An 11,623-nucleotide genomic window follows, 5' to 3' on the forward strand; every position below is an offset into this window, starting at 1 on the left:
TAGATTGTTTGTTTTGCATTTTATCCTATTTAAGCTTACTAGCTTGAAATTCCTCCAAACCAGCTAATTTTTCTTCCTTCAATTTTCAAGCAAAAACCATGACATATGGAGCAAGAAAGCAATAGAAAAGTTTTTTGTCTTGTTGTGCAATAAGTAGCTAAATTTTTCCTTTGTTTTTCTTATACATTGGCTTGGTTCTCTAAGGCTTTTCTTCATGGCTCATTAGCTAGCTTAGGAGAATTTTGCAAGAATTTAGGAGAATTTGCAAGAATTTGCTAAAGAATAAGCTAAAATAAAGTCTAGGATGATAAAATTCATATAATTAAGCTCAAGATAATTTTATAAAATATAGAATTATCACATTTTAGTTAAAAGGAAAAAATAAAAAAAGCAACAAAAAAAATTAATGTGTGGCCTTACAATGGATTACCGCATGTATGTAAAATTTATATATAAGACTAGCAAAATACTTACACAATGTCGCGAGTAAGACTTTTTTTATTTTTTCATATTTACTTAATTGGTTATTTATTGCAAAATTCACCTAATATAAAAACAAATAAAGATGAAAGGTAATAAAAATAAATAAATAAAACAAAACAAAAAAGGATGATATGTGCTTTTTTTTTTTCATAGAAGTTATCTAATTTTAAAAAAATAAAATAAGTAAAAAGATAAAAAATTAAAATAAAAGAGTAAAGAAATAACAAATAAGAGCTCATAGAGTATACCATACGGACATTTCCATTAAGTTGAAAATATTAATTTCTTAAATTAAGGTATCAAATAATTATTTTATTAATATAATATACCTAAAACAAAATTAATAATAAAAGATATACTTCTATATATACTTCAAAATTAGTCAAAACAGGTTGCCTTAAACATGCATCCACCTCAATCTCTTTTTTTTTTTTTAAAAAAAAAAAGAGATCTAAACAAATTGTTTTGATATCTCTGTCAATGGATACCATTTGTTGTAAAATTTATTTAATTAAAAAAAGCAAAAAAAAAGTTAAATGGAGTTGCAATTTAAACACCTCAATAGGCATCTCTTTTTTAATTAAATTAATTTAATAAAAAAAAACATAAGGAGTGAATTTATTAAATTAAAATATTAAATAATGATCTTATTAATATAATACATAGATATAAAATGAAATGAAATAATAAAAATAAAGTTATATCAAAGATTTTTTAAAAAGAGAATTAAAAAAAACAAAAATAAAATGCCGATGTGACGACGAACTTTTTTAGTATCTTTTTTAAAAAATATCAAATAAAAAATATATATTAAATCAATAATATTAAATGGATCCCATTTTTTTATAAATTTTAAAACATTTTAAAAATTTTATTAAATATTAAAGAAATTTGAAAAATTAAAAAGGAAAAAAGAAAGAAATGATTGATGCATGATATAATCTGAGCATCTAAGAGGTCACACAAAAAATTTTAATTAATAAAAATATTTATTAAATATAAAAATAATAAATAATAAACAAGAAAAAAAAAACAAAAAAAGTAAACATGCAACATATACTTGGTATTGAATGGATGAAAAAACAAAAAAAATTAAATCTAAAAATAGAAAAAAAATTTGGATGTGAAGTTAGCATATTTGTCATTATCTTTTTTATTTTGGCAAAAAATAAAAAAAAACAAAAAATATATTTTAATAATAATAATATAAAATACATCTTAAATTTATAAAAAAATTATTTTAAATTTTTATTAAATAAATAAAGAAAAAAGTAAATAGAAACACATTGAAAAGCAAAAGAGAAAAAGAAGAAAATCGCTTGCATATGATATACCCTTGAGATCAATTTAGTCATAAAAATTAAATCTAAAAATTTATTTATTAAATATATAAAAAAATAAAAAGAATGTTAAAAAAGAAAAAAATACGTGACATACCTTTGATATAAAAAGGTTAAAAAGTATAAAAGAGATTTATTGAATCTTTTTGAAAAAAAAAAGAAAAATAGATAAAATTTGATATCAAATTGGTTCCCCATAAAATAAAAGATATTTATAAAACATTAAAAAAAGAAAATAAAAATTTACACATGAAACAAAAGGGAAAAAAAAAAACTAGGAAACAATTTTCAACAAAAAAATTGGAAAAAATAAGTCGCATTTAAAAATTTTATGATAAAATACATAAAAATAACTAAAAAAAATTATCATCAAAGTAGGTCCTATGAAAAAATGCATGTCTTATATTTAAAAACAAAATGATGAGTTTTGGGGAAAAAATTTTTAAAGGCGAGACCCATATTTGCAAAAAGATTTATTTGAAAAATTAAATAAATTACACATATCAGCCTTAAAAAAAATAATACAAATGACACATTGTACATAATGCAAATCTGTGTATATATACAATTTATCTAAAAGATGGTTTGTACGTGCGAATGAATTAAATTTTAACTATGTATAAATATAATATTTGTACTAAATAAAAAGGGAAATATGGGTCCCTCAAAGAATGATTGAGAAAAAATAAAGTAAAGTATAAATCTCTCACTTAGGAAAATAAACAACAAATAGAATTTAAACCTGACAATTTAAAAAAAATTTTAAAAATAAAAAAAAGAAACATGTGAGCTCCACAAATTTAAAAAAAAAACAAGAAAAAAGGAATAAAATGACACAAAAGGTGTAAGGCACACCAAAAAATAGGCCTTACACCTTTAAAAGATTTAAAAAAAAAAAAGGTGGGCCTCACCCAAAAAAATAAAAGCAAAAACCAAGAAACTACCATGTGAAAGGTCACATAGCCAAAGAAAGAATAAAATGGAAAAAAAATTAAAAAACATTCAACATTCCTTTGATGTCAAAAAGGTAAAACAAAAAAGTAAAAAAAAAAAAATTTATTGAATCTTCTAGAAAAAAGGAGGAAAAATGATTAAAATTTGATGTCGAGTTAGTTTCTCAAAAAAACAAAATATATTTATGAAACATTTAAAAAATAAAAAAATTACATGTGATACCAAAGGAAAAGCTTAGAGAAAAAAGATTTCAATGAAAAAATTTGAAAAAAGTGAGTCATATTGAAAAATGAATTATGATGAAATACATAAAAACGGTCACCAAAGCAGATCCCATGAAATATTGCAAGTCTTATATTTAAAAACAAAATTGGGCATCGAAGGAAAAAGTTTTTGAAGATGAGTTTCACTTTTTAAAAAAGATTTATTTAAAAAATTAGATAGATTACATGTGTCAACTTTTAAAAAATAATGCAGATGATACACAGTACCCATTATATATCTATAAATATACATGATTTATCTATAAAATTGTTGCAAGCATAGACTAATTAAGTCTTAATTATGTATGAATATAGTATCAGTATTAAATAAAAAAATGTGGGTCTTATAATTAAAAAGGTAAAAATTTACAAAAGCAAAAATCAGTTGAGAAAAATAAACTAAGGTGTAGATAGCTAAAAAAATAAACAAAAAAAAAAAAGGATTTGGTCTCCACACACTTAAAAAATTTTTAAAAATAAAAAACAGGTAGACCCCATGAATTTAAATTAAAATTAAAACCAAAAAGGAATTTTTAAAAATCGGATGAAAAAAATATAACCAAAATGTGGGTCCCACACCTAAAAAATAATAAAAAAGTGAACCACATATTTTAAAAAAATTTAAAAAATATGTAGGCATCGTAAATAAAAAAAGTAGAGAGAAAAAAAATTAAACAAAGGTGTGGATCCTACACAAAAAATAAAGTTTAACAAAAAAGGTAGGCCTTACACATTTAAAATTAAAAAAAAAAAAGGATGGGCTAATCCAAAAAAAAATTCAAGAAACTGCCATGTGGCAATCTACATGACTGGCATGTAGCAGCCTCAGGTGCAAACTTACAGCATTTATATCAAAGATATTACAAGACATTAAGAATAGTGGTTACTTATTCGTGTTCATATGCTATCTCGAATTTATTACATATATTGTTAAAAAAAATTATATTTTTATTATATGAATGGTTTCCAACTTTCTTCCTTTGGTAAGAAGTTTGCAATTAATAAATATAACAAATCTAAGATAAATCTAAAGTTATGGATGTTAATTTTATCAAAAGTTAATGAGAAATATATATTTTTATCCGAATAATGATATATGGGCAAGAAATTTGGAGATAGAAATGGAGATGCTGATGAAAATGGGTATGATTTTGAAATACTCGTTGAATATGTGGATTAGTAATTTAATATTTACCTTGTGTTGGTACTTTATATATATATATTTAATAAACATATTTTATATTTAATATTATATTTACATTAATTACATTTAGGTTAAAATTTTTTAAACCCTTATACTTCTAATTTTCCAAGCTTCAACCATAATAGCTAAAGCCTTATTTCCTTTTTGAAGAATTCTTCAACTTCAATCTTCGTTGCTTGCTTGCTGTTCTTGCCTCTTATGTCTCTTTATCTCTTCACCACTATTTCTCTCTAAGTCTCTATTGTAATAGATAGCCCCTTTCGTTGTGCCGTTCCTGCCTTTTCTTCCTTTCGTTTCGTCTCACTGCTCACTCTTACCTCTTTCTTTTGTCATGCTCACCTCGTCGGAATTGAAAGTAACTTCCTTTCGTCACTTCATCTCGTTGCTACCTTCTACCTAATTTTTCTTTGCTACTATTCTTACACCACCCATAATCCATAATACTCCTTTATTCTCTTTTTTCTATTCATTTTAAATGTGTTGGTTTTAATCATTTGCATATATCATCGTTCTTGATTCGATTTGATTTGAAATTTTTTTTAATATGATTCAATTTTTGTTCGATTTGATTTTGTTTCATCTATTCAATTATAAAAATTGAGGAAGTGAATCCATTTAAATTAATAATCATGATATTAAAAATTAATTAATTAATATAATGTTTGATTTATTTTATAGTAAAGAACCATTTGGATACTAACAATGAATGGGGAATTAAAAGAATTAAGATATCTATTATATTGATTAAGTTTTTACTTATTTTAAAGAATATTAAAATGTTTATTTTTAATTTTTTAAATAATCATGGATAGGTAATTACCCATACTTGTTAGTTCCCGTGAGAATGAGGACAAATTACAAATTTGGATATGGAGATGAAGATGAGAATAATTTAAATTTTAAAAATAAAAAATGTTTTATCTGCCTCAAATCCACCCTGTTGACATCTTTATATGTAGTCTAATACTAGGATAGCATCCTATATAATATTTTAAAGTATCTACTTGTAATGGATAATCATTTATTAAACAATGAAAATTATTAAAAAAATTCCAATTATCAAAAGTAACTTTTATTTTGAATTAGTGGTATGAAATTTAGGAGAATCCATTAAAAATGCAGGTTCTATATTTAAAAACAAGAAAGTCGGCTTTAAGGGAAAAAAATTTTAAAGGTGAGTTTCACTTTTTTTAAAAAAATTTTAATTAAAAATTTAAATAATTTATTCATATCAACTTTTAAAAAATAATACAGATAATATTTGATGCACATTATATATATATATAAATATACACGACTTATTTATAAAATGATTACACATGAATAAATTAAATCTTAATTATATATGAATATAATTATTTTTTAATAAAATGAAAAAAATACGGGTCCCATAATTAAAAAGTTAAAAATTTACAAAAAAAAATTAGTTGGGAAAAATAAACTAAGGTGTAAATTCCACAGCAAAAAATATGAGAAAAAAAAAAGAATATGGGCTCCACACCCTAAAAGAATTTTAAAAATAAAAACAGGTACACCCATGAATTTTTTAAAAAATTAAAAGTAAAAAGAAAATTTTAAAAAATTGAATGAAAAAAATATAATTAAAATGTGGATCGACACCCCAAAAATAATAAAAAAAAGTGAACCCTACACTTTAAAAAATTTTATAAAAATATGTGGGCCCTATAAATAAAAAACAAAAAAAATGAATCGAAAAAATTAAACAAAGGTGTGGATCCCATATAAAAAATAAAATTTAACAAAAAAGTGAGCCCCATACCTTTAAAAAAAAAAAAAGCAAAGGTGTGGATCTTACACAAAAAAAAAAGAAAAGTAAAGTTTAACGAAAAAAATAGGCCTTACACATTAAAAAAAAAAAAAAAGCTAACCCCAAAATAAAAACCTAAGAAATTACCACGTAGCAAGCCACATGATAGACATGTGGCAACCTAGGGTGCAAATTTACACCATTTATATATAAGATATTATAGGACATCAAGAATAGTGGTTGCTTATACATGTTCATATGCTTTCTCGAATTTATTACATATATATAGTAAAAATATTATGTTTACAATATGAATGGTTTCCAATTTTCATCCTTTGATAAAAAGTTTGCAATTAATAAATATAATAAATTTAGTTAAATTTAAAATTGAGATGTTAATTTTACTCAACGTAATAGTAAATCTAATGATAATGAATACATGTAAAAATTTTAAAGATGAGATAAAAATAGAAATAAAGAAAGGTACAATTTTAAAATAATGATAAAAAAAGGAGACGGTTAATTTAATATTCATCTTGTATTCGTACATAATATATATTTAATAAATATATTTTATATTTAATATTATAAAATTTTATTTTACATTAATTACATTTAGGTTAAAATTTTTTAAACCCTTGTACTGTTAATTTTCTAGGCTTCAGCTGCAATAGCTAAAGCTTTATTTCCTTTTTGAAGAATTCCTCACCTTCAATCTTTGTTGCTCACCTGCCGTCATTACCTCTCTCCTCTCTCCATCCCTTTACCATTATTTCTCTCTCAAGTCTCTATTGTAGTATATCGTTCCTTTCGTTGTGCCGCTCCTACTTCTTCTTCCTTTCATTTTGTCACGCTGCTCTTGTTTCTGCCTCCTTCCCTTTGTCGTGCTCATATCATCGGAACCGAAAGTAACTTCCTTTCATCACCTCACCTCGTTGCTACCTTCCACCTAATTTTTCTTAGCCATTATTCTTACACCAGCCATAATACTTCTTTTTTCTCTCTTTTTCTATTCATTGTTAGATGGTTGGTTTTAATCATTTGCATGTGTCATCCTTCTTGGTTTGGTTTGATTTGGATCTGATTTAATTTCTTTTCGATTTGATTTTGTTTAATTTGATTCAATTATAAAAATCAAGGATGTGAATCCATTTAAATTAATAATCATGATATTAAAAATTAATCAATAAATGTTTGATTTGTTTTATAATTAAGAACCATTTAGATACCAACGATGAATGGAGAACTAGAAGAATTAAGATATCTATTATATTGATTAAGTTTTTACTTATTTTAAAAAATATCAAAATGCTTATTTTTAATTTTTTAAAGGTAATTATCCATGCTCGTTAGTTCCCGTGAAAAGGAAGACAAATTACAAATTTGGATATAGGGGTGAAGACAAGAATAAATTTAAATTTTGAAAATAAAAAATGTTTTATTTGCCCTAAACCCACCTCATTAATATCTTTATATTAAATTTAATACCAGGAGAGCATCCTATATAGTATTTGTGATCATTTATAAAAAAATTTCAATTATCAAAAGTAACTTTTATACTTTGAACTAATGGTAAAAAAAATTAGGAGAATCCTTTAAAAATGATGTTATGTCATTGGTTGATGGAGTAATGAATTTTTAATTTTAACTATTATTATTTAATATCCAAAAGTTAAAAAAAAAAACCAAAATCAAATAATTTCTTCAGGAAAAAATTGAGTGATGGACCGGGCGAGGAGGATACTGGGAAGGCCAATAGCCCACTAGGCCACGAGCTTCGCGGCCACTTGTCCCTATACTCTCCGCCTGACAACACACAACCAAAACCAGTTCACAAATTTTTGGCCTAAATTTGTCCCGACTTCCCATGTGTTATCCTATGCTACGAAAACGAAATTAAAGGGTATTATAAATTTTGCAATCCCCATCAAATTATAAGACGAACATCAAAACAGCCCCTTTGCGACCCATGGTTTTGACGAGATCCAACGAGCCCCTCAAACCGGCTCCGAGTCCAGCTCTGATAATACCACGGCTCGGTTTGATTATTTACTAATCTGTCTTTAAAACCTACTCTGATAGTTTGTCTATTGCCCACACTCTCCTGCCCTTCCCATACCTTTGCTTGCTTCGACTTTTCAATTTGGACACTTCTTTTGCTTTCTCTTTTGTGTTGGGAAAATAAAAAATAAAAAAAAAAGACTATCAGTTTGCGACCTTTAGTCCGCCTGACTCTGTCTCTCTCTGTCTTTTATCTTTTCCAGTCTCCTGCATTTTGAATCTCAAATCAGGTAATTAATCTTCATTTTTTTAATCTTTTATTTGTTGGGTTTTTACATTGCTTTTGGGTTTATTAACATACATTTTTGGTTTATGTTTTTCCTTTGGGATTCTCTGTCACATTCTTGTCGATTTCATGCAATAACTTTTTATATAACAAAACAAATTTTCGCCATTTTCTTCTCCGACGATTTGAGCTTTTTTTTTTTTTTTTTTTTTCTTTCTTTTGAGTAGTGGAATGCTGGACTCACGTTAGTGAAACTTTTCACCGAAGAGAGTGTTGATTAAAGATTCTTCTCCGTGGCTTAATTTTCTTCTTAAGTTTTATAACTCTTACTTTTCTTTGATTTTCAGCTGAGAACTGATAGAAGTTATCAAATCCGACGCCATGGAAGTAGACGACAAGCTTTTGAACATGGGTATTCTCATAATAGCCACTCTAGTAGTGGCCAAGCTCATATCTGTCCTCATAATGCCTAGATCTAGGAAGCGGGTGCCGCCAGAAATCAAAACCTGGCCTGTAATTGGCGGGCTCCTTCGATTCATGAAGGGGCCCATCGTGATGCTCCGGGAGGAGTACCCAAAGCTTGGCAGTGTTTTCACGTTGAACTTGTTTAACAAGAAGATAACTTTCTTGATTGGGCCTGAGGTTTCAGCACACTTCTTTAAGGCTTCAGAATCAGACCTCAGCCAGCAGGAAGTTTATCAGTTCAATGTGCCGACTTTTGGTCCCGGTGTGGTGTTTGATGTGGATTACTCAATAAGGCAAGAGCAGTTCCGGTTCTTTACGGAGGCCCTAAGAGTTAATAAACTTAAGGGCTATGTTGATCAGATGGTTACAGAAGCTGAGGTGAGTGATTTGCTAGAAATTTGGTTTATGCTATACTTTTACCACTCCTTACTTTTTGTTTATGTATTGTATATTATTTGATGACCCTGTAGCTGTATCTGACCCTAATAAAGAAGTGGCTCTTATTCGATCGTGTTGAAGTATAAAATTCTGACAAGGAGTAACTAACATGGAGTTTGCATTTCTGTTTTCAAGTAAATTGAAGTTTGGTGGATAATAAATGAACCCAGTTGAATAAACATAGTTTGTTTACTTCATTTTGGAAACTTCTTAGGACTCAGCGTATCTGAAGTTTGAAGTATAGTCTGCACATGCTAATAAAGCTGTTGTGAATATTGAGATTGCTTTCTTTAAAACCAATTGGAGCATCATATTTCAAGCTGTCGTGGTTCACGGATAAAACATACCTTTCCACTTCTTTTTTCCTTGCCGAGTGAAAAAGAATGTGTTTGTGGCTTGTTATTACTTGATGATTGGCCATGCATAACCCTCTGAAGTTTACTCCTTGGACTACTTTGATGAATAAAAAGGAATAAAGGATAATAAACATTAGGTACATTTAGTTTGGGAAGTTGAATGACATGTTAGTGAAGAGAAAATTATGTGACTTTTGTTCTGAATTTGAGGTGCCTTGTATGGTTCAATTTTACATATATTCACAATGTTGTTACTCCATATTTGTGATTTTGTTGTCTAATTTTATGGAATTGGATAGGAATACTTCTCAAAATGGGGTGATAGTGGTGAGGTGGACCTCAAGTATGAGCTGGAGCATCTGATTATCTTGACTGCTAGTAGGTGTCTCTTGGGTCAAGAAGTTCGTGATAAGCTTTTTGATGATGTGTCTGCACTCTTCCATGATCTTGACAATGGCATGCTCCCTATCAGTGTTATCTTCCCTTACCTGCCAATCCCTGCTCATCACCGTCGCGACCGAGCTCGAAGGAAGCTTGCAGAAATCTTTGCGAATATCATTGCTTCACGTAAAAGTGCTGGCAAGTCAGAAAACGACATGTTGCAATATTTCATTGAGTCTAAGTATAAAGATGGTCGTCCGACTACTGAGGCTGAAGTAACTGGCTTGCTCATTGCTGCTCTCTTTGCTGGGCAGCATACCAGTTCCATCACCTCTACTTGGACTGGTGCATATCTCCTCCGTCATAAGGAGTTTCTATCTGCTGTGCAGGAGGAGCAGAAACTACTAATGCAAAAGCATGGAAGCAAGGTTGATCACGATATCTTATCTGAGATGGACACTTTGTATCGATGCATTAAAGAAGCCCTGAGACTTCACCCCCCATTGATTATGCTTCTACGCAGCTCACACAGTGATTTTAGTGTAAAAACCCGAGAAGGGAAAGAGTATGACATCCCGAAGGGTCACATTGTTGCAACATCACCAGCTTTTGCAAATAGGCTTCCTTACATTTACAAGGATCCAGACACGTATGATCCTGATAGATTCTCCGTTGGGAGGGAAGAAGACAAGGCAGCAGGGGCTTTCTCATATATTTCCTTCGGAGGCGGCAGGCATGGTTGCCTTGGTGAACCGTTTGCTTACCTTCAGATAAAGGCTATATGGAGCCATTTGTTGAGGAACTTTGAATTGGAGCTTGTGTCACCTTTCCCTGAGATTGACTGGAATGCTATGGTGGTAGGTGTGAAAGGAAAGGTGATGGTTCATTACAAGCGGCGACAGCTTTCTGTCAATTAAGGTTTGTGGGTAAACTAGCAGTTCAAATTTATTTTCTTTAATGTGTTTTTGATCTTTTTTGTTCTGTTTTTAAGCTTTGGTTTATTTCTGTTAACTAAGATCATTCTCTGGATTCAATTTTCTAATTGTTTTTGTCTATTGCTATAATATTTATGATTAGTTTATGAGCAATGATCTGTACTTGTGTACGATTCCTTTTTGAAGCAATGAAGTTTTTGTAATCTTGATATCAATCCGAAAGCACTTCATGATTCTGCTTTATTGTGTCTTGATTTTTTTTTCAGCACTCATGACCTTACTTCAGAGAATTAGATAGCCTAATAAAAAAGACCATCCTAGGTCGGGCTGTGTAGGCGAGTAATTCTTAATTGCCTTGTGCGAGGGTTGCAAGTTTTTCAGCTTTCAACGTTATCTGAATTTAAGACGGCCAAATGACCATTCCAAGGGGCTAGGCTATCTATCTAGATTGCTTATTGCGCCCATAGTTGATATATTTACGTCACCATCTATCTCCCAAGGTATCTCAACTCTCAACTGCTGATTTTGCTCAGCAGGTTAACAGTCAAGCTCATGAAACTGTAATGCAAGCAAAGCGTTTAAAAATTTTTAAAACAATGTCAATTGCAGCATGTGGAAAATGGTTAACTGATTGTATTCTATGAGTGACCCTGGATATGAACATAATCATGGGTGCAACCTGAGTCGAGTTAGTTGGCCTTCATCCTTGGCCTTCTTCGCACTGCTAATGCTGGCACGAGTTCAAAGAA

At 28.8% G+C, this 11,623-nt stretch overlaps 1 protein-coding gene across 1 annotated transcript; it reads left to right on the plus strand.

Annotated features, from left to right (window-relative positions):
• Positions 1–6,735: 6,735 nt before the first annotated feature.
• Positions 6,736–11,089, plus strand: LOC111290770 (sterol 14-demethylase-like). The gene is made up of 3 exons (XM_022882237.2): positions 6,736–8,303; positions 8,647–9,142; positions 9,858–11,089. The coding sequence occupies exons 2-3, from the start codon at positions 8,681–8,683 to the stop codon at positions 10,854–10,856; spliced, it is 1,461 nt and encodes a 486-aa protein (XP_022737972.1). The 5' UTR covers positions 6,736–8,303; positions 8,647–8,680; the 3' UTR covers positions 10,857–11,089.
• Positions 11,090–11,623: the final 534 nt, after the last annotated feature.

This window comes from Durio zibethinus, chromosome 16, assembly GCF_047325235.1.
Source record: "Durio zibethinus cultivar Kanyao isolate XHJ-2024 chromosome 16, ASM4732523v1, whole genome shotgun sequence".
NCBI classification, from domain to species: Eukaryota; Viridiplantae; Streptophyta; class Magnoliopsida; order Malvales; family Malvaceae; genus Durio; species Durio zibethinus.